We start from the raw sequence: 25,998 nt of genomic DNA, 5'->3' as shown, positions 1-25,998 counted from the left end.
CACGCGCTTCGTGAGATTATTACGAATAATAATCATAATCATAATTATTGTAATAATAGAATATACGCACACGATTATGCACGCGTATGCACATAATCTAAACCGCTAAAATATTACTTTTCAACCGACTTTCCAACGATATTATCGCTTCATGATAATATTATGGTTTTTCGAGAACGTATTCTTTTTATTGCACAAGCTCATATGTACGATATATACGTAATTTATTAGACAAATAAATAATGAGCCGACATAAATATTATGTATGCACGCGATAACTTCCTCAGACTTACCTCGCCCGATTTTACACGTCGATTTGTCGCATGTCGTTTCACACACGTAAAACAGAAACATCACGTTTCTATACCTACACGTGTTGTCCACCTATTAAAGGTAGATACCCTTTGTTGGTCGGATTTCGTGAATATTATACCGTAGAGTAGATACGTATTTTTATACGGAGTGGCCACCTTTTTTTCTTCAATGATGCAGTATTCAAAATCTGTTGAGTGTTGGAATTATTAAATGGGCAGTATCAAGAGTCAAGATCATATTAGATTATTTTAAAAATTTTGAGATTTTTTTACCGCTCATAAGAAGTGTCCAGAGGAGATAAAAACTTATATTTTTTCAAATGAAAAAACAAATTCAATAATTTGGAAAAATTATCTCTGGCTATATTTAAAAAATTTAAGTTTAAATAAATTCATTATAAAAGGAAAAATTTGGGATAAGCACGCTTGTTTAATCACCCTGTATATTATATTTATCACGGCGTTTGCACTTTTATCAAATTTTAAAAACGTGCTTAAAATTTTTCTAATCTCGGGAAAACCGTAAACCATAAATTATATTATATTAACCACCCTACAAATGGTTTTTTTCTAACTTAATTGTATAAAATAAAATATTATTATTTATCATTTTTTTTTTCAAAACAATTACTTTAAAAAATCTACTTCGACACGACACGACACCGTCTTCGAGTCAAAAATCTCGTAGCGACTTCACTAGTGGTAGACTTAGACCTACACATTTTCCGCTACATTTCTGACGACGTTTTTCTATAACGGGACATGGCAAAATTTAAAACGTGACACTTTATAATTAACATATAATAATTCCTATTTCTATATTTTTAGGAAACAAAACAGTTGACGGCTGAAGGAAATTAATCAAAACTTATTCAAATGGACTAATATAATACGGTTGAGATAATATTTCTATATTGGTACGTCGCAATATCATTTGGAAGACTGTTAACTAAAATAATAAAGTAAAAACGTCTGAAACAGTATCATAAAATATCTAAATGTTTATTCGACCATATACCTACACGGCTACACTACACATTATAAACACTTCAGTCCCACGGTCCTCATCGTATTATATCATTGTTTCCCATACAATATTATTTTATTTTTGATCAAAAATATATTATATCTTGTTGAAACATAAAAGTTACATTATATATTTTATTATTTATTTTTTTATTTTACACCATCCCACACCTAGTCGGAAATAAATGCAAGATGTCTTTCGTATAGCGAATCAAATAATAAAATGTGTACATTGCTGTACACATAGAAGGTACAATACTATAATCTTGTGACCTTCTGATCTCCATATTCGTTACGATATGAATAATAATATAACCACTATTATCATGTACCACGTAAAATGAATAATCGAACAATGTCATATCTTTGTTTTAACATATTATGTTTGAAGTTTGAAGATCGCGTTCATATTTTAATATTATATAGATACAAGCAGGTTTACTCTAATTTATTATTTCAGACTTCACTTACAAGTTTTAACATTTACAGTAAATTCGATTCAAAAACAAATGATAATTATATGTTTCTAAAACATTGCATAGGTAGTGATTTTTAGCCGCGCATTCCCATCAGACTTTCACAATTCGATGATATTATATTATCACCCTTTGTCGATCAAAATATTATAATGTAATAATATTATTTATTATTAATGATGATGAAAATGAATAACTAAGAAATAAGAATATATGAGTTTATATAAAAGTTATTCAAGTTATTCTGCTGGTTCGTGTTCTGGTAGTTATAAACGTTTTATTCAAACGCAAGTAGAGAATATAATATTATTATCTTCGTCCATCAATAATATATTATATACTATTATTTCTCCGTAATTTATCGAATATATTGATATGTATATGCTGTGGAAAATAAACATTTATGAAACACGAATGTTGAGATCTTAGAATTTTTTCAATTTTTTTTTTCTTTTAATGCAACCACTCAAGATAAAGCAACAAAATAATATAGTATAGTGTGTGACAATAAGTGGAAAATGAGCAATTTCATGGTCGATGTTTGGGCATGAACCGTCGGCGAAGACTACAATAAATTTACCCCCAAGATGCCGCACGTCCCGCCCTAGCACAATATACTGTATTTTGTCACGTCACTTTTTCATAAATAGAACAACATGGGAGTAACTCACCTATAAACGAATTGTTATAGTCTATTCGCACCGATCAACAGGATGTTCATTTCAGGTTCTTTACTCAACAACTGATTTTCATTTTTATTTTTTTTTTGTCATAATAACTTAACCAGGTTAAATCACTGATTTACGGTACGCATGTTAAATGTTTGATAGTTATAAGTAAGCACACGTTGCAATTATTTTTATTTTTTGTTTGTTTTTATTAAAAAACAATTGCGTTATACGAGTCAAAAATTGTTAGCCGCATACTGATAAATAAGTAAACAAATAAATAACCCACTAACATCCAGTGTGTATACTTCAATCTGATCTGGACAGTAAGACAGCTGTAAAGTGAGATATTTCCGCTTTACACTCTCCCTAAGGTCGATAAAAAGATACTTTCAAAAAAAATATTTTTTCTCGTGCGGCTAAAATTTTACCATCTGCGGCACACGAACCATATCAGGTTCTCCATCCCTGAAATATATAGGATCGGAAATACAATATTATGTAGAAACGAACAATAATGTATTGTCAAATTAGCCTATGCGTATATATATATGTATATATAATTCGAACACACACATTACACACGCGTTGTTTATTACAATTTGTTTATATACAATTGAACAGTGAATTGATCACGCTGTATAGTATAACACTAAATAATATTCTATACAATATATATAAATAATAATTATGATAATAATAGTATATAATGATAATGATTATATTTTAACATACCCGCGGCACGGTTTTTGCAGACGAAAATTTTTACGTTATCGTATAATACAGAGTGAGCGTCGCATCATCTTAAGAAATAAAGAGATGTTGAGTGAGTGAGTGAGAAAGAGAGAGAGAAAGAAAACAGAACGGAAAAAACACCTAGAAACTTATCGCGTTATATAATAATGATAATAATAATAATATAGATAAAATTTCGTCTACGGCCGATTGCAGGTCAAGTCCAGAGGCGCATTTTTCTCCGGCCGGCTGCCATCGGCCGATCCTATCGAGTCGGATAATGCCACCGAGTCGCTTCCGGCCGCGCTGTCGTCGTCGTCGTCGTCGTCATCGTCGTCGTCCGAACCAGACGTCCGGTCAGCGGCGGAAAAGTCTACCCGCAGATGCCGTCTCCGTCTGCACGGCCGCCGGCGTCTGCGACGCGACCGGTCTTCCGAACTGTGGCCGGGCGATCGTCCACCGACGTACGGGAGGAGTGACGGAGAACCGAGCGAGGGTGGCCGGGACGGCGTGGACGCGGCCGCGGTCACCGACAGGTCCATCGGCGACTCCTGGACCGGCGGCTGGTCACGGTGGACGGCGACGCGTTTGGAAGACGGCGGCCCGTCGTCGTCGTCGTCTTCGTCGCGGTCACCCGCACCGCTGTCGTCGTCAGCGGTCGACGACCGGTATGACGGACTTCGCGGTGACCGGTGATCGCGTGGTTGCGGCGGCGGTGTCAACAGCTGCGGTGACTGCTGCAATTGCTGGTTTTGCTGCTGCTGCAGGGCCTGCAGGAAGAACGGCGCGGGAGGCGGGAACGGGAACGCCGAGAAGAACGGAGAGTGCCACCGCATCAGCTCCGGTCGGACAGCCTGCACGACGGCCGCTGCGGCAGCGGCAGCAGACACGGACAGCCGGCCGTCTTTGTTCAGGTCACCTGCCACAGAATTGTTGTTGTCCGCGTCCAGGCGCAGGTGGTGTTTGACGTCCGCCCAAAGCGTTGGCGTCCGGCTCTGGTCCAACGACACTCTGCAGCCCGTTGCCGACTGTTGCTGGAAATGCAGGCCCGCGGACGGCCGGTGTGGTTGTTGCTGATGCGGGAGTTGTTGCTGCTGCTGATGGTGGTGCGGGAGCTGTTGCTGTTGCTGATGGCGCTGGTTGTTGTTGTTGCTGTTGTTGTTGTGGTGGTGGTGATGCTGGTGGTGGTGTTGCTGCTGCTGTTCCTGAAGCAGACAATGGATCTTGAACCAGTTGGACCGTCGGCCGTACCGAGATCCGCTCTTGGACATGCCCACCACCAGACACTTGCGCAGCCGGCACGCCTTGCACGACGTCCTGTTCTTCTTGTTGATCACGCATTCGCCGTTGTTCTTGCACTCCGATATCGAGCTCAGGTTGTTGTAGGTCCGACCGAAAAACGACTGAAACAGTAAACGTGTAATTTATAGGTAGGTATAGAATAATATTATTTATAAAGTTGATTGTTGGTCTGTCTGTAATTTATTATTAATGTACTCGAAAAAATATATTTTTATTTGCAATTATTGTTTACTTTTGAAATGTATATTATATTGTCTGTCACGAGATCATAAACAACAAATGTCGACAAAATTATACGAACATATTATGCAAATTATTTTGTAGTTAAATATATCTTATAAAATGTTCAATTTGTATATCTAAAAATTGACTACTATTAATACAATGTTTCATCATAAAGTAGTTCATACAAATTCATAAACACAGTTTTTAAAATTGAACATTTGAAATTTGGACGAGTACATAAATATTCACACGAAAAATAATGATTTCAGTAATTTTGCCGAAATTCAAAAATATTATTTCAGGGGATTTGAAAATTGTGCTTACGTTATTATACTTTATTCACTGATAAGTGATAGTATATCATGTGAAAATGAAAAACTTCTGAAATTCCCTTTTTAAAATGTAAATTATTCAGTGGGATTTTTTGTTTTTTGAAAAATTTGACTATCAAAATTAAAATTCATTTGAATATAGTTTTTAGTTTCTGTAACATCGTGTTTAAGGATAAAAGTTTCATGGTAATGGACTTCTTAGATATGTGGGGGCTATGGTAATTTGAAAATGTTAATCATCAATATTAATATACTAATCTATCGACATTAGTAGGTACTATTATTTTATATTTTTACAAAACCATTTTTAAGGACTATTTTAGAACATTACACATTTTAGTAACTTAAGCCGTGGCATTAATTCGAATTTTGAATTAAGTACCAACATCGACATTTAAAAAGAAAATTAGAATTAGAATCAGATCAAAGTTAAAGTGAAAAATGATGGTAAGCAATGTTTGGTAGTATATAGTACTATGCAGTATGCATACATATGTATGTATATGTAATATATTATATTGTCAAAACTCATCTCGGTTATAACTTTTAGATCATTATGAAACATATCTGGTACGGTCTCGATGGTGATGGTGATGATGATGACGAATATCGAACCGTTCCCACCGATAACGATAGAAACGTTTTTGTATACGCGTGCATTGTTGCAGTTATTGCACTTTATAACGCCGCAGTTTATCTTGAACTGATATAAATTATAAATCATTTTCCACCGACGACGACGTCATCATGGGAAACTTTTATCATTTTTACTGAGAAACGAATAAACAACGACCGAACCGGACAATCATTAATCATGTTATTTTCAACGTCCAGTGCGATCTTGCACCGGCGGCCTGTCGTTCTTACCAATATAATATCATATTATTATGCTATAACTGCACCCTGTGTGCCATTGACCGCGACAATTAATTAAATACACGTGGATGAATTGCCCCCCCCCACCCATTGAACTCCGTAGTTAAATGTAAACTGCACAGATTTTGGACACGGCGGTTGTTTTGATCGAATACAATCAATATTACAAGTCTACGATGACATCCGATCGTGATGACAATTTTATTTTCTGCGTAACCCGAGTTACGGGGCAACGACATTATAATATTTTATAAAATAAAAGTAATACATTCGTTTTCCGTTAGTCGACAAATCCCAGTGTGGGCCACTCGTCAAAAAGAAAATTTCTAAAATTTGGCGTCCTCTTCCATAAGATTACTTATATGAACCAGATTTCAGAGCCGCACGTATTTGATAGATTTCACTGGGATCGCTTACACAGTTACACACACACACACATATTACACACAAATTTGATGTCTATCTGTTATTGATGATGTTTCCAACAACCCCACCCCTCTCCTTGTGGGGGGCCCTTAATATACTGCAATATATTATAATATGTAATTGTGGTGTAACGCGAGTGGTATATACCTACAAGGATACTGCAGGTACCAATCACTTTTAGTAATATTATTGTGATTGCGCAACGATCGAATAAATCGTGTATAAGTGTCTTTTAAGATTCTTTGGACGCATCGATGCGATATTAAATTATTATTGCTTGTTCGGACTTTCGTAGAGAGAGAGAGAGAGAGAGAGAAATAACCATAAATTAGACGTTGTCGAACGAGTGAATCTCATATTATTATTATAATCTACGATCGTTAAACATTTCGCGCCGTGCCTCGTTCGTATCGCGCGTTATTAATTGTTCGCGGATTGTGCAATATTATTCCCTACGCGTAATATTATAACGTTCGACGTTAATATTATTATTATTATTTACGTGGAACGTTCGAATAGGCTCGTAATGTTCGAATGCGCTTTTTCCTCTTCTTCTTCGATTTCGAATTAAAAAAAAAAAAAAACAACAACAACAACAACAACCGTGAACGACGACGTGTCGTTTTAATAGTTTGCCATGACGGATATATCATCATCATAATTTATAATAATATCTAACGTAACATTAAATATAGGCAGATACGTGCACACACACACACACACACACACGACGGATATAATAATATAATATTAAATATTGTGCGTGCTATATGACGGCGATGGGATTTCGATTAGTTCTATCGAGCCGATATTATAATAAAGTGTGTCGCGCGCGTTATATTTTGCAAGTCGGCCGGACGACGATGCATTCGGTACGAAATTTTCTTTTTAATTAAACGGTCGGTACGCAATTTTTTTTACGACTCTACACGTGCGTGTAAAAATTTTGTCATACGTGCCACATACAGCCGCACTGAAGTTATAATAATACCACTATTAGTATTGCATAGGTTAACCTAAAAGCGTTGCGGTCGTAACGTTATTGGCTATTATATTTCTGTAGTTTCTACGACCAAGCAACGGTGCAGTTTATGTGGCAGCGACCGCCGCTGTGATGGTTGACCGGCTGTCCCGTGACGATAGCTGCTGCTGTTAATAATTATTGCTGCGTTTTATTTTATTTTTCGACATCTTGAACAAGAAACGAAGGAATCTTAATATCGTAAACTCCAGTGGAGTAGTTATCAGAAAACAGCGAACTATTTTACTCTAGCCATAGTCTATATAGGACAAAACGAAGATTATATACACAAGCCCCGTTTTGGACGATTCTAAAACTCGCATTTTTCTTTATAATTCAAACTTGTTGGTATTATTTTTCAACTAAAATATTGGTATGCTTATACAGATATATACAGCTGATATACCGGGTGATTCATTTAACTTGAGTCACTCGTTATTTCAAATGAGCTACTGCGGTATACACGGAAAATCTTTGTCTACTACTCCACTAATTTAAACTCCAAATATTTATACTTTTATATATTATTTTCGAATAATATTCTACTTGGCGATATAAAATTAAAAATTAAACGTTCAAAAGCGTATAAACCTTAGAAGAAAAAAATAATATAAAAAATACTAAACAGTATAATGATGACTTGTTAGAATTATGTAAAAGAAACGTTTGTAGTTTCTGCAGTAAATGGATCACCCCGCACTTATATATAAATATCGTATGCGATCAAAAACTATAGCGATGTTGGATCAAAAATATCAATATAATATGTTGCACATAATATTATTACGCTTTATGTTTATATTTAAATCCAAGTATAGATTTAGATTATACTATATTGTCGATTCTCTTCAAGCGTGATTCGTTTGACTAGGTGATTGTAAATTCTACCGATTTATAGCTAGTCGATTTTAGGGTTGGATTTATAACATGTAAATTTCACCAATACATTTTTTTAACCTGAAAACACGTAAAATCCACAGATTACAACTATTTTTAGTATAGCTATACACATCGATTTTCGACTGACTTTTCATCTTAACGACCGCAGATGGCGCAGATAATATCATATACCTACTCATAATAATACTAAATACTTTGATACTAACTAGTGATCACTATTGATTATTATATTTTCTTCTTAATATTGGGTTAAAAAAAGATATAAGTATCTAAATAAAATAAGTATAATAAATCTATACATAAATTATGTAGGTACATATTATTACCTACGTAATGTTAATTATTATTAACAATTATATTAGATTTTTCTATTTTTTCTATTTGATTATTTATGATATTTTTTGTTTTAGTAATAATTGTGTCTAAATACAATAAATATATTATAATAAATCTGCACCCACATAAATTATGTAATCTTAGTTAATCAGATTGGATTTGGATAGTTTTATTTCAGGTAAAAAAAAAAAAAAACGTACCGGTGGAGTTAACATTTTTTTTTTTCAATTAAAATAAATGTACCGCGGTGGAATTTGCACGAAAAATGTCTAAAAAGGTAGCAATCGGTGGAATTTACATGCGCCCGTTTGACTCACACGAAACTGTGTATTTCCATCGGAAATTCGGATGATATAATGTAGCTCATTGATGCCGGATGACCTATCTAATAATATTATTACCACGTATATAATTATTGATAATAATTACACGGTTTTGGTCATCGCGGCAAAATGGATTTTTATTTCCAGCCCGATTGATTCACGCGCATCACGATAATACGCATATACGCATTATAACATATTATTATGATTGTACCATAATCATATTAATATAATAATATTATTGTATCGCACGCAGAACGGACGGCGGCCGTGGTAACGTCGTCGGTTGTTCGTCATTACGGCAGCCTATATACCTAATACCTATATATACAGTAGACACATATGTACAGTGGCGTATTATCAATATTTTTTTTTTGGGGGGGGGGCGGAGGGGTTTAAAATTGTTTTAAATTCTCATGGTAAAAAGCTTATATGTGTCATTTTACTTTGAAACGCAGCTATACTACACACTAAAATAACGCATAATAGTGCATAAATCATAATTATTTCTGTACGATATACTATGATAACAATAATAAAAATATATTACCTTGCATCCTTCACAGGTAAATGCTCCGAAATGAAAACCGGCGGCTGGTTCTCCGCACACACGACATAGCTGACTCATCTGCAAACATAATTATTATTATTATTATCATACGATGATAAATTCGATTGAAGAATGTGTGTAGGTACATACGCCGGCGACGATATTAAATTAAAATTCACATTGTTATTACTGTGCAGCGGATGTAACAGTATTAGTATCCATAAGTGCGTCACATTCGTATACGGTATACTTATAGTATACTTATACCTTTATAATAATATTATAACGATGATGATAATAATTATAATATTTTATTATAATTTCTGCGTTCTGCGGCGGTGGCAGTGCAGATGTCAACGCTTACATATTGTTACCTATATATTATTATTACTTTATATAATATAATATGATGTCGCTGCATCAGAGTAGGTTACGTACACATATGCATATATTTATAAGAAATATTACGCTATGCGATCGTTTGTTTTCATTATTGTATTATATTACCTACGGTGCTGCAGTTGTGTTTCTATAATATATAGTTCGAAAAAAAAACAAAACCCGAAGAAAATGAGGATGAGAGATCAAAAACGCGATACGCTTACCTCCATAAGTAATATTATTATGTAGATACACGCATTCGTACACGGCGGCGAGTACTATCGAGACGCGTTTTATTCGTATTTTATTGACAAAAAAAAAATTCTCGAACGATGCGATTTGCATACGATATTAATGTGTTTTTCAATTGCGAAATTATAGAATCTCCGCATCCTTAAAAATATAATATTATAATATCCAAGTCAGTTTTCGTATGGGTTGTAGGTACGTACTATAGGTACCTGCAGCTCCTATATATAGGTATAATAACATTATAATATATACCATTATTTATGACGCTAAACTGCGCTGTTATACCTATATACCTTTATATATTATACAGAAACTCATCCGCGCGAGACTTTATTTTTTATCATCACGACGAAAATAATAATAATAATAATAATTATTATTATTATTATTATAACCCGCATCGTTCGAAAACTCGATTAAAAACTAAACAAGACCGTTCGCAAACTTTAATGGCCTACGTTTAATATTATAATATACGTTGTCGTCGTCGTTTGTTTAAGCCAACTATTTATAATATTATGTACTATGTTATATCGATCTTCTTCCTTTTTAAATTAAATTATTATTATACCCGCCCGGTAATTCTACTAGGTACCCGCCCAACGGCTGAAATCCCAATGATTTGCATAACGAATAAAAATAAGATAAAAATGACATGGATCTATCTGAAAGTTTGATACGCCACCACCCGTCCCCGTCTACGACCTTTCACCCTGCGTCAACAGCGCCCCCCTCTGCTCCTTCGCAAGGTTATTATTGTCGCGAAGCAGATGAAAATCTCCGGAGATAATATAACTACCGTATTTATATATCTTCAACGGTTATGGTTCAAGTTACACACACACCTATATAATAAAATAATGCCGGTTTCGATGGGCATCATTGATAAAGCGTGAGGTGAATCTGCCGATTATAGTTATTATCATTAAACATAAATATACATACATATTTTTATTATACGCGTATCACACATACACACACACACACACACACACACACACACACACACACACACACACACACACACACACACACACACACACACACACACACACACACACACACACACACACACACACACACACACACACACACACACACACACACACACACACACACACACACACACACACACACACACACACACATATTTATGTAATTTATTGGATTTGGACATGATGATCTGCTGCAGCGGTATATCGAAACCAACCACTCCTTTGCCCGTTCGACGGCGACTTTCGATTCACCATAGCTATCGTAAACACATAAAACCTACCTTTATTTTATATCATTATTATTATATATTCCTATACAACAATATAGTATACATATATATACATACAGTTCATTAAAAATACAATAACAGTCTAACAATATCGTCGAAATTCTATTGCACAAATATATATATATATATATATATATATATATATATTATATGTATAGATATATTTGTGCAATAGAATTATATATATATATATACAAGGCTAGCCAGAGTACGTATAGGAAGGTGTCGTATGAAGATTTTGATCGCATTGACCCTTGACATATTACTTTGTTTTTTATTTTATTTTATTAGAGAGTTAACCTATGCCAACCCGGTGCGGTCAAGACGTCTACTGGTCCATTGTATGTGTAAATAGTCTCGCGCGAGTATAATATATAATATGATGTAAACATCCCATAACACTAAATATATTAAATTCTCATATATATATATATACATATATACCGTACACATGTGCGTGTACATACGCGTTCAGCTCCGTATGTATATAAAAATAAAAAAAAGCACCGACTCACGGGCCTAATAACGCCGATGGCTTGGCGCGCGTACTTTTTTTTATTTATTTTTTTTTTTTTATTGACGTCATTAATCTTCTAAGCCACTTATACCCATGTGCATTCGAATGAGCATAATAATAGGTATATGTGCAGTACTGCAGTGTATCGCAGTATAACCTGATTGGGATCCCGGTGATGCCTTGTGACTGTAAGCCGCGACCCAGTGTGATGGCTGTTTGATGACATATGTTTATACGCGCCAATAAAGGTAGAACAACAAATTACATATCATTTGGGCCAAAAATTGTGGGACGTAAGCGCTCGTCTAATATGTTATGCCTGTTATACTCAACGTACGACGTAATAAGCGCCAAGGGTATACATTATTTCAATAAGTCGTTTGATTTCATCGGTTTTAAAAAAAAATGTCATATAGGTACATACAAATAAATATAATTTTAATGGATTGGTTGATTTTTTCAAAAAATGTTCAATGATATACATGATGGTTTAGTTTTAAATATAATTATCTGTTAGGTCTACCTATAATCTTACTAGGGTTTTGGCCCTTTCGTTCAATATGACTTTTTTTTCCTTATCTAATTTTAGCATTTATTTTGGTTTTCTTTCATCGCTTGTTGTACATGGACATTTTTGGAGTTGAAAAGCTCAAATTGATCATAATTTGAAAATAATAAATATATAAAATACAAACACTAATAAAATATGAATTTATGCATACACAAAAAATAAATGTATATGAGGTCAAACTATGTGACAAAGATAAACATAAATGATTATGACTATTGCTTTATTAAATATTTTTTTTTCAATCAATTTTTGTGTTTTAAGTTTGTACTTTTGTATAATATTGTGTATTAATGTTGCAGGAGTTAACACTATCTTTTGTAGGAGATTACATTACATGTTTCCGGAGGTATAGAAATATGGAGCACTTACCCCCTAGCTAGAATTTTAAATTGTTTTCCAAAGCGTCTATTTATAGTAAACATAGCTGGTTACTTATAAAATGTAAGCATGAAATGTATAAAAAAAATCTTTATTTATTTTTAAAATTAATTTTGCCCCCTCCACCAAAAAAAAAAAAACGTTTGCAGAGTATAGTCTAAAACGATTGATGTATTTTTATGACCTCTGTAACGAAAAAAAAATATTCATACCTAGTGTATACACTAGTCAATACACCACATCGCACCATAAACCGATCAAGATGAAAACGATTAAGAGGATATCGTCAGCGTTTTCAGCGAACTTATTTCTACATCCAACCTACGCGCTACATATAACACTTGCGTTCAAAAGAGCCAATACCTAGGTATCAGTGTTTGACTTGGGAATAAATTAGTAGAGGTACTCTAGCTACTTTTAAAATTGTAGCGTCGCTAACATTTTAATCAAACTCACATAACATAATATGTGGGTGGTCAACAGCACCTATAAAATCATATATCTACTACCTTTAAGCACATACCTACACATGTTGGTATCGTAGAAAGTGATCAGATTAGCATTATGAACAGTTTGATTGCAATTTAAGAAAAAAAAATATAAATATAAATTTAAAATACCTATTTCTAACATTAAAAGATTGAAGCAATAGAAAATAATTCCTTATCCTAGGGTACTGAAAAAGCCACATCTGAATTTTTATTTTTTATTCATTTATAGTTATACGATTTCGATCCGAAAGATATAATATAGGTAATCGAGTTTCGGTTTAGAAGAAATTAATATATTACTGCAAAAAATATTGACACAATATCTTTCAATCGACTCGACTGCAACTGCAACTGCAAACTGCAACTGCATCAGGTCAGCTGATGTAATAAATACCTAACAAACGTTATGCGAATCCCTGCAGCTATCGCGCGGCGGTGGTCGGATATTGTATAAATATATATATATCGCAGCTGTCCTGCCTTTACATTATTATTATTATTATTACTGTGCAGTAATATTATGGCAAACCGATCGGGAAAAAAAAAAAAAAATTATCGTTGTCACCATTTTATTGTTTGCGATGTTATACTATTATCATATTAATATTGTCTCGTTCGTGTTGTGCCCGGCGGCGGCGGCGCGGCGGGTTTCTCTATAATAGTAATAATAATATAATATACTTTACAGCAACGTCGACGTAGGTATATACGTCTTGTATTATGATAATCAGCTACTCGTCTTTGATACCGTCGTCGTTGCCGGCCGCGGTGTGTCTGCACTGCTCTCTTATGCACTGCATTATAATATTATTATTATTATTATTATTACATATAAGTAAGCTTGCTTGCGTGCGTGCGTGCGTGTGTCCGTACCAGTGTAAGTGTACGCGGACCATTTGTAAATCCATTATTGGATTATGTAAATGCAGCCCTCTTGTTATGACTCTATTTGTAGGTATACTACGATACCATAGTAATAATATAGGTACGCATCGTGATATAGACGGTCTGAGGCTGTGTGGATGAGGTGGGAGATTTTATATTATTATATTACTATTATAATACGCGGCGGCGGTCGTGTTCCGGTCGGATCTTCGGGCCAACCAATATATATACGGGTAGGCATATTATATTATTATTAGGTATATAGTCATGTACCATGTACCTAACCATATTTTGTAGGTACTACTACGTATATTATAGCAGCTGATGGTACACGGCGCAGCTCGTCGTCGCCGTCGTCGTACGTCCTTATTTTATTATTTATGCCGAGTTGAACTTTGGCCCCGTTTCTTATAATATTATTATTGTACAATTTTTTTTTTCTTCATTTATTATCATCATTATTATTAAATATCCGTCCACGTTCCCGTCTATATTATTACGTACGCACAATACTCTGTGCGATAGATTATAATATTATATGATGGAAGGTATCGTCGTCGTTGTTGATTTTTAATAGAAATTTAGACGTTAAAATCCTGCGGCTGACGGATTAATGTAGGAGAAGAAATCTCGTCCGACGAAAAATCACTCGCCTGACGTATTATTTTATGGCGAAATACGGTCGGGTTGGTTTTCGTCGTCTCGTCGTCGTCGTGTCATCGTCTCTCGTAGTCATCGTTCATTTGCAGTATACGAAACAGTTATACGAGTTTCAAACAAATCGTAACGATTTCGTTCGCGTATAATTTGACGTGCGACGACTACAGACGGACATTTTCATCGGCGGCAGTGACAGCGGTTCTCTTTGTGCCCGAGCGCATACGATTATAATAATTAGTTTCACGAAAAAAAAATAAATAAAGAGAGATAAAACGAAATTGTTTTTTTTTTTTTTTTAAACAAATACGGATGCGGTCGGTTATTATTATATTAATATAATAATATTATATTGCTGCACAAAACGTGAACACAAATACACAATACTATTATATATATATATATATATATACGTTATACATATAAGTATATAATATATACGAAGGTGTATTATACAGAGGGCACGCGCACGCGCACGGATTTAAATGCGCGGTTATTAAATAATATATAAATAAATAAATAAATAGACACACACACACACACAATATTTTTTTGAGTTTATGATTCACGTCATCAGACTTTCACCCGAAGTCGTACTAATGGATTTCTGACATCGGATAATAATTATTATTTCCACGATTCGTCCTTAATAGCGAACTGCAGTTTTCGCGGGCCGGCGACGACGTTCGACGATGACGCGGCGACGGCGTTGGTGCGGCGGAAGTGAATCCGTCGGAAAGAAAAAACTCATTTCGCATAATCCGTCGACGTTTGAGATACGAAATTCTGACAGCGTCCGAAATATACAGCCGGCCTTACGATTTGTTTTCCCGTAGATGTATGCATAATATACATATGTATGCACATCATAATCGTATTAAAACGTTTTTTATTACTTATATATATACGAGGTAAGCACATTTATAGGTATAGGTATATGGTAACCTACTGCTTACCTATAATATGTCTCCCTGCAGCTTTCGAAAGGACTAGTTTTTCTTTGAATATGATAAATAGATTTTAATTTTATTTTTAATTGTCTCTTATTCCGCAGATATAAAAACGGCAAAAAGGTTTCTCAAGTTTTTAACCATTAAATAAAAAGTTTTAAATTAATTGTAAATACGCGCACGTTTTTAATTCGTTTCGGTTCGACCGATTCGTCTTTTTTAATAATTGTTTTATGTCATTAAATATGAATTATGATTGTTTTATTTTAAAGGTATGATACGTATGATAATCATATTACTAATATTATATTTAGAGGTAATAATTATTAAATTTCATCAACAACTATCTAACATACAGGCTGATTTTTTAAGTGTGCCCACCTTATTTTTATACTTTTTTTTTAAATCCTGACTTTTAGAATTTTTAATTACACTTAAGGCCTTATTTTCAAATCCTCAACATTTTTGTATCACTCGATATGTATATATATAATCAACTGATTCATAAGGGTTCCCATATTTTTCAATTTTAATCATTTAAAATTCAGATGAATCAAAATTCAAGCGACTAGTTTTGATTTATATAGCTGTGTGTACTAAGGATAAGATATATCTTTGGTAATGAGTCAATATTATACATAGGGTTGAAATATCTGATAAAGTTAGTAATCACTACATTTATCTATCACATTAGTGATCTATATTAATAGATAATTTTTAAAAATTATCCAAGTATAATAAATACTATGTCTGATATAGTGATATTACATATTACATATTATAGTTTATATTTTTATAAAACCATTTTAAATATTATAACCGTTAGTATAAACATTTTAATACCTCATATACTATTCATTAGAATTTTAATCATCTGCTGAACAATTTGTAGTAAAAAATGAGTTCTCATTTGAAAAATAGAAGTTTGTTTGTAAGTTTTTTTACACACTTAATGAGTAAAAAAATATTAGACATTTTAAAACATAGTCTTAATAGATATACTAAAAAATACTAAAATAATTGTCAAGCTATAATAATTATACTGTGAAGTTCTAATTAAAAAAAAAAAAAAAAATGAGTATAAGAATGCTTAAAAATGTCCCTGTTCAGTATGCATTATTAAATACATACGAGTATTATACATCTTTTAAGACATAATGCAGTCATAATAAAATATATTTTACACAAATATTGTATGCTTACGAATCAAAAGAGTTTTAATGAGTTATGATAATGTTTTGTGTGTATTATAAACAAAAGCTAAGTGATGTAACTGCACTTATGGTACTTAATGAAGAATTTGTATATTATCATTAGCTTCTATAAAATTGAAGGATATATGAATAGAAAATATTTGATAAATTCGCTTAAAGGTTTGAGTTTAAAAATTTGTAAATCATTATTTTACAGATTGCACAATTTTCTAGTTTAAAAATAAAAAGTTTAAATGTAAGACGAAAGAGCTTAAACAAAATACCATATTATTATATTTAAATAGTTTGATATTTTATTAAATATCATATATTAACTTGACAATTTAAAAAAAAAATTGTTTTGTTTGTATTAAAACTCAAAGAAACAAACACTAAAACTAGAGTTGGATCATTATTGTTATTTACATCGATAATTTATTATACACACACAATAGTATTAAAGTGTTAAAAATATCAAAAAGAAATAAGATTTATATAGTGTTTATGTATTTTTCGTACTTTTCGTAGTTTTTTTATATTTATTTATAATTAATGCTATTAACTATTTTAGTATTATGAACAATTTCAAATATTGTATACAAATAATTTTAATTTTTGTTGATTTATTTAATTATTAGACGCGCACGCGGTAATTAATAAACACAACATTACAATAGTTGAATTAATGTATAGATTTACTTCATACCATTGGTAAGATAAAATATATAAACAAATTCATATTCATAATATTATAATTTATATTATACAATAGCATCTAGCATCTACACAAACATTAAATATACTATTTTTAACAAATTTTATGATGCGAATAGAAATTATTCGAATATATCCTCTAATTATTTAGTTATTTAATAATCATTCCATTGGGCTTGTTATGTTTATATACTTGAATATAATACTTTGTATAAGATCGTTTTCACACTTTTAGACATCATACATGCAAATGCATAGATCGTTTTTTAAAACTGACACCCCGACACGGGTGTAACAAACATTAACAAAATTGATGAATTATTTTTGCAAATATTATAATAAATAATATTTAATATATTATATAATATACATATATAATTGTTTTTTAATTTAAAACTAAAAGTTTTTTAATACTTTTATTAGTAGGTATACTTCGAAATATTTTTGATTTTATACTCATCTTAAATGTGTTTGATGAATTAAAATTGTAATGAATAATGTGTTTGATTTCGTGAATCTTATATATTTACGTGCAATACAATTTTACGCATTTCTACCAATATAATTTTTTTTTTAATGCCTCAGCGACTATAGGGCCATCGGCTACAATAAATTACATCATTTTAACATTAAATGATATAACTAATAACTAAGGTAATATCAATAACACAATAAATAAATAGGGACTGTATATGAAATTGATTGTAATACATTATAGGTATTAAAGTATATATTATTTGGTTATATTTGTATTAAATTCTTTTTATGAAGTTCTGTATCCCTTAGAAATTTTAAAATATTAGTTGTATCTATGTTCAGGTTTTCAGCAATATGGTGGGTTAGATTGAATTTTTGACGTTGTAATTTATGGTGTAAACTCATAAGTTATACGCAGATTTTTCGATATTTGTGCGCTAACATTCTATCCAATTTCCGGTTCGAAACGTGTGAAAATGGTTTAATGCCCTCCGATGCTCACAATTGGTGGTCTGTGTTATTAAAAGCTTATTAAAACAATTTATTGCTGTGATCGAATGTTTGGAATTACATAATAAATACCTGTTTCTCTATGAATAATATAATTATTAATAAACAACTATGTCAGCAATGGTATAATGATATATTTTTACTACTTTTTTTTTAAATTGTATATTGTATACCCTCAGAAACCTAGGCCATTAGGCTTAAAGTGAAAAATTAATATACAACTCTCGGATTGAATTGAATGTGTTATAATAAATTTATAATAAACTTGTTGATGAACAATAAACGTAATAGATACTATAATATGTACCTAATACTAAATAAAATTAAAATAATGTATGCATCTTCCGGACAAATGAAGTTTGTCAAACGATAATTTATTAATTATTATACGCGTAAGTATCAACTATTTTCAACTTGAAGAAAAAAATGAAAACTCGAGATTCTCGGCGCCATTCAGTTCTGCAGAAAATATTATATATTAATATGCTATGAATAAATTATTCGTGCGCACATGTGCAGGTCGAGAGAGAAAAATATAATACCTACCTAATAAATAAACGAGAAACGTTTATCAAACCACGATCGACTACCCATTTGCAATACAAGTGTTTTTGTCTACCGTATATTCCACTTGTCCGACTTTTAAGTATTACATCTTCGCGACATTTTTTTTTTCTTCCACTTTTCACTGTTCCTCGGGTTCTTTGAAACCCGTCATTTTCTCTTTATATACAGTTGTTATTATTTCATTCATTCTGTCAGCCTCTATTGAATTATATTATAAAAGAAACGCTGTTTATCTTCTTCCTCCGCGGTGCAAACCCGATTGGCTTTAAGCCGAAGACGTTTAAGCTTGCCGATTACCAATACCGTGTGTAAATTCGCCTTTTCTGGATTTATTTTTCTGTTATTTCCCATTCTTCTTTATATTTATCGCCAATAATTCAAATCGTTAATGAAAATTAATATTATCGACCTCACAAATTAATGTATTTCATAATATTACTACAATATATATTATACGATGCACTAAATAGTTTCTACTCGACATTTTACAATATTATATAGTTTGTATAACTAAATATTATATATGATAATGTGTGGGCAACAAAATCTAGTTGTCTAATTTGTTTGTCCAAATGTTTTAGACGATTATTATAATTTACAATATTGCCTACACCGCTGTTTATCTTTCAAAAAATTAAATCTTGTACATTGCCCCATGTTTAGTGCAACCAATTTGACACAATGACAACTAGTCGCAGACCAAGACCATCATCGCTCATATATATTTTATCGATAATAATCTACACAAATGATCGGTTGACAAAATATCTGCGAATAAGACTCAATTTATCAATACGTCATATCTTTTGAACACCAAATAAAATCGAATTCAGATCGAAATATAATTTTTTACACGATCATACGACGTGTGGACCGAAAAATAAATTCAATTAATATTTCACGGGTGACTTATAAATAATTGTGTAGCGATGTCTTACCTACACAGCTGCACCGTATAGTTACGGCGCCTTACGAGCGATTGCTCAGAATCGTTTCGATTGCGTTTTAGCGTCTTGATAAAATCAACACCCCAACATCAGCAATGAATAATAATATAGCCAATATAGATAGTAACTATAGGGTTGAGATTTTAATGCGAAGCCATCTTTTCTTCTGGTTTTTTGAAACGTTGGTCCATAAGTATAAGATGTGTTTTGGGTGATACTGATTAGTTTGAAGTAATTATTTTTTTGCATTTTTTGATAAAATTAACAATAAATGCATTTAAGGCCATTTTTTGACAATTTTAGTGCATTTTTTTAGTTTTTAGAGAACTTTTCACAATTTGTTTATAGAATGAACGAAAATTGTTGCGATTAACAAAAGACTTTCGACTATAACTGCCAATGGCACGAATAATAAATTATAAAGTACCACAAATTATTGTCGATAACAATTTTATTATAGCTAGTATTTTACACTCAAATTTTATCGCCAACATATATCTATAATTATATATATATTATACATTTTTTTAAACCATAAATACATGATAAAAAAACGGAAAAAAATACACTACCGCAGACCGTAGTATTGTTTTAAAAATTTTTTCCAATGTATAAGCTATAATAATTTAAACGCGTTTTTTAGTTTTTTAGTCTTTTTGCATTTTATTTATGGGAATTTTTCGAGATTTCTTAGGGCATTGAAATCCTAACCCTAGACTAATGACTTATGACACATTGACACAAACTAGGTATAAGACCGATGATCCCCGTCCGAATCCGGACCGTAGAAGTCAGAAAACTACCACCTATACGACGGCGACGCCTTAAAATGACGTTAAAATAACTACGCAGCTCACCGAGCAGTTATCGAGTACATACGATGATTATACGTGTACTTACGACATCCGAGGTCGATGAAGTGGTGTGACGAGGGTCGGCGGGCCACCAGTTTGGCAGAGACGATGGCCCATGTGCGCCCTGACCGGGTCCAGTGTTCATGTCCGACGTCCGTCATCGGCCGTCATCGTTGGACGAGCGACGTTCGAGTATCGTGTGCAGACGGTCGTCCGTCGTCGTCGTCGTCACCTGCAATCGATTGCCGGTGGATCGCGCGACCGGACCATCGCACGTCGCGAAACCGAATAATTTATAATTAATATCGACGATGACGATACAAAAACAATATCAATAAACAGCGAAGTAACGATTTGTATATTGTATAGGTCGGGTGAACGGCAACAACGCGCGTGTGTACACAGGTCAGTATACAATATATGCTGCTGATCGGGAAAACTGGCGGCGGTCGACAAGTTATTTTTGAATGAAATGATAAAATATATAGTTAGGTATACTAGGTAAGGTATTTCTCGATCTCAGTGGTGGCGGCTCTCAAACACGGGATACATGATAAATAATAATTATTGCGTGTGCTGTTAGTAACTGCTGTAATCACAACGAATCCAAACGAAAAAAATTGTGTTTTTAAAAATGATAAACCTTCACGGGTCCGACGATGTTCTATCGCGTCGTCGTCGTTGGCAGTAGATGTACGTTGTGGCCACGACGGGATCGCCGGTAATAATGGGACTGAGCGCGCCGGGCACGTGTGACTGTCCGAGACGGAACCAGAACCGAACCAGACCGGTTTCGTCTCCTACTTCGCGCGCGCCGCCGTGTCGTCTTCACCACCACCCCTCCCCCGCGTCCATCTAGCGTGCCGCGACGTCTTCGCCCCGTGGTCATCGTGTACTTCCGCCTCGCTCTTTCCGCAGTGGTGCCACCTCCCCAGACGCTGCCCACCCAGATCTCACTCCTTCCACCGTCACGCTGCAGCTACTTCCTAAACACCGACATAATAATATTATACCTATATATACTGCTGCACCGCGTATTATATACGCCGTTCCTCCTCAACTTCCTCCTCTTCTTCCTTCACCTCCCGCCGACTATGTTATGTTTGGCGTGCAATGCGACCGTGGGCGTGTGCGGCGAGTATAGAATTTTAATATCCGACTTAATAATAATCATTATGAAAAATAGCTCCTGCAGAGGTCTATCATCTATAAGAGTAAAAGAGTATAGGAACCTACCCGCATACGCTGTTGATTTGCGCAGTGATTCCAAGTTTTGGGGAACGGACAGAATTCGAATTATATGATGTTCAACGAATATTTATGTATAAATACAGCCGCGGCGCTAGATATTACAAAAGTTTTTTTTTTTTTAATTACAGTTAAAATACTTGAGAATCGACTGTAGTATATAATGACACGCATAAAATTGACCTTTGTGTAATATCGTAACACAGAGGTCACCGAAATGGCAATCAATGGAAAAACTTTATCTGGCCCGCAAACAGGAAATTGGTTCCCAAACTTTGGGGGTGGTTTCCGATGTAAAATTGAAAATCCTTGGTGCATTATAGAGGTTAAAAGTAAACATTTTCCAACAGTTTTCAAAAAAATCGAGAAAAACAAAAAAAAAATGACAGAAAACGGGAATTTTTACGCAAAACCAGTTTTCGACCAAATCGATTTTTTTATATGGTTGTAATTCAAAAACTAATCACTGTAAATACTTGAAATTTTCACCAAATGTTTATGTTAGTGTTATATATATACAGTTTAATTATCAAAAAGTTTTGACTTTTTTTGAGTTATTTATAGACCACTGAAATTTTCGATTTTTTTGAAGTGTCGGTAAAAAAATGTTGGACGACCAAAAAAACTTGAAAATTTAATACAAGATTCCTTATAAGTTGTTCTTATTGTAGCTAAAAAAAATTAAAAATCGTTAGTCACAATTTTTTTTATAAGCGTTTATAGTTCAAATTTTTACGAAATATGTCGAAAACGCGAAAATTTGCAAGTAATTTTGAAGTTTAAAAATTATAAAATTTTTTCTGTTAATAACTAAGGATTAAAAATATAACACTAAGTTTTCCATAAGTTTTCATTCAAAAATCTATAGAGGAAACTCGAAGCGTCGTTATAGGTAAAATTTTAAGTGCGTTTGAATTTAAAATTTTTTCGAAATAGCGTAACGCTTTTTTTTAAATTTAGACCCTACGCAAATAGACTATTGGACTTACACAAAAAATAAAATTATTGCAAAGTACCTATACAGTAAGCTTATTCCTGATATAAGATTTAAATTTTAGTCAAGAGGTTGGTGACTGATAAAATATTATTATGTTATTTAAGAAGAGTTACCCGTTTTCGCCATAGCCCTTTTCCTCCAAAAACGAAAAAGGTACGATTACCGTTTTCGGAAAAAAATTATGGAATTTTTTAAAACATGACCTATACTTGTATTATAATTTATTTTAATAAGCATATTTTCATGTGATAAGAATATTCTATAACATTTGTACATAATATAGTTTATAAATAATAATTGGCGGAGATATCTTTTCACTAAAATCGATTTTGGCGGAAACGCGCGGGAATCATACCGTTTTCGTTTTGGCGGAAATGGACTATCGACTCAAAAGTTAAAAGCCTATCATTAACTATAACTTTACGATTTCTGTTGTACATTATTGTACCACTATATTATAGCTCAATACGGATGAAAGGTATCAGACAAAATAATATACCTATACCTGCATTTAAAACCAACTCATCTATCTAGAACAATATATATCACTATGGAAGTGTATATGTATAGGATTTATCGCAATATCGAAATACCTATACCTATACCAAATATTGAAATACCCATAAAATAATATAACGTATGTATATATGCCAAGTGAAGAAGTTTACAATGCACACCTTAATTTCGCATTATAAAAAAATAAAGTATAGTAATATTACATATTATAAAAAAAAAAATAATAATGTTTATGCATAAAAGCCGCTCGTGAATGTGATAGATATTTTCAAAAATTTCATTACTATTTTAATCACACAGCAATACAGTATAGTAATAATATTATAGCCTTTATATTATTATACATAATATTGGGACAGTGGGCAGCAAAATTAATTTTTTTAATACGACATATATTATATGGATGATTTACCGTATATTATATTATTATATTTTATTTAACGTGCGCGCGACTTAAAAGAATTATAATTCGCCTTCGAATGATTAAAAGTTTTTTCGAATTTTATGTTTATTCCCGCAATAACGCTTATAATATATATAATGCGTACCGATATATTATAATATATTATATATATATATATATATATATATATGTGTGTGTATACATTTATGTGGAGATTATAATATGCCTTTTTATTTTACAGCCTCGCATATGTATATTATGTATAATATAATCCTTAAAACGATTATGTACCCATAATGATGGATACATTGAGCGGATATTATAATATATGCATATGGGTGTATCTCACGACCCAGTGTATACGGATCTCATATGTGCAGAACATTCAATAAAAATTCGCACGATTGGACTGCTCGTGGTGTGGAGGGGGGACATTGGGAGACATCGCGCAAACGTTGTGAATGATTTTTCGCGCCACCCAAAAGAATGTTGCGGAGGTCGTGTCGAATGAGTATAATATTATATACATAATAGTGCATACACGCTATATATATATAGGCACCTATTTCTCCGTTAAAATATAATTTTATTGCTCGGTCATGTCATATAGGCACCAAACGGCACTAAATTAAAATATGTACATAATATATATATATATATATATGTATATAAACAAATCGTTTAATACGAAACAGGTATTAATAAAAATATTTAAAATAATGTGTGCAGTAGTCCCGTATAATATAATGTGCATATAATGCACCCATATAACAATAATAATATATGCAAAGGGTGATTCACCAAGCATACTTATATTCACCCGCACTTAACCCCATATTTTTTTCCTTTGATAATAAATTCCGATTTTTTTTTTTGGATTTTTCAAGTACCTACTTAGATAAAAATTATAGCTACACGCATAAAACCCGTATTTTCAAATACTTATTTTTTTTTCAAGCCATTTAATATTATGTTAATCTGTTCTGTGGCGAATACAAACTTCTTTTTTTTCAAATAAGAATCACATATATTTTACTTTAAATATTGCTAAGCAGATGTTTTTTCTTTTAATTTAGGTTTATGCAACGGAAATTGAAACGAGTTGTTTTAAGGTAAACCCGAGTCTTTTAAATACAATAATTAAAAAAAAAAATCATATAAAAATCAAATAGAAATAATAGAAAAATATATAATTATTAACCTGACGTAAGTAATACGTACCTACATAAATTATGTTCAGATTTATTATTTATATATATTATATTCAGATACTTATATCTTTTTTTACACAATATTAAAATAAATAATATAATAATTATTGAATATCTTATACTTAATAGAGCTTTTGTAAAGTGATGTATATTTGGTTTTTATATGGAATTTACGTGCTTTCAGGTAAAAAAGAGGTATCGGTGGAATTTACATGCTATAAATCCAACCCTAAAATCGACTACCTGTAAATCGGTGGAGTTAACAATCGTCCCTATATGTACTGATATATAAACATGCAGTCGGACACCTAACCGGACATTGTAAGAACCGGCCTAATATCTTATCACGATATATTGTTAATTAACAAATTATCACGGAAATCTATTACAGCTCTATTATTGAGTTATAGTTCTCAGTACTTGAAGACTGAAGTTCATAACAACTCAAAACTAATCATTCAAATTTCGAATTTTTTTTTTCTAT

The 25,998-nt window shown here is 32.7% G+C and overlaps 1 protein-coding gene across 1 annotated transcript; it reads right to left on the bottom strand.

The window, feature by feature from the left end:
* Positions 1 to 3,055: 3,055 nt before the first annotated feature.
* Positions 3,056 to 21,894, bottom strand: LOC107169766 (uncharacterized). The gene is made up of 3 exons (XM_015519605.2): positions 21,186 to 21,894; positions 9,511 to 9,588; positions 3,056 to 4,622 (listed from the first exon to the last, which is right to left on the bottom strand). The coding sequence occupies exons 1-3, from the start codon at positions 21,282 to 21,284 to the stop codon at positions 3,420 to 3,422; spliced, it is 1,380 nt and encodes a 459-aa protein (XP_015375091.2). The 5' UTR covers positions 21,285 to 21,894; the 3' UTR covers positions 3,056 to 3,419.
* Positions 21,895 to 25,998: the final 4,104 nt, after the last annotated feature.

The sequence above is a fragment of the Diuraphis noxia genome, unplaced genomic scaffold (assembly GCF_037042655.1).
Source record: "Diuraphis noxia isolate RWA-SAM2 unplaced genomic scaffold, SU_Dnox_SAM2 contig0003, whole genome shotgun sequence".
NCBI lineage: Eukaryota > Metazoa > Arthropoda > Insecta > Hemiptera > Aphididae > Diuraphis > Diuraphis noxia.
This window is presented reverse-complemented; position numbering and strand designations above follow the sequence as displayed.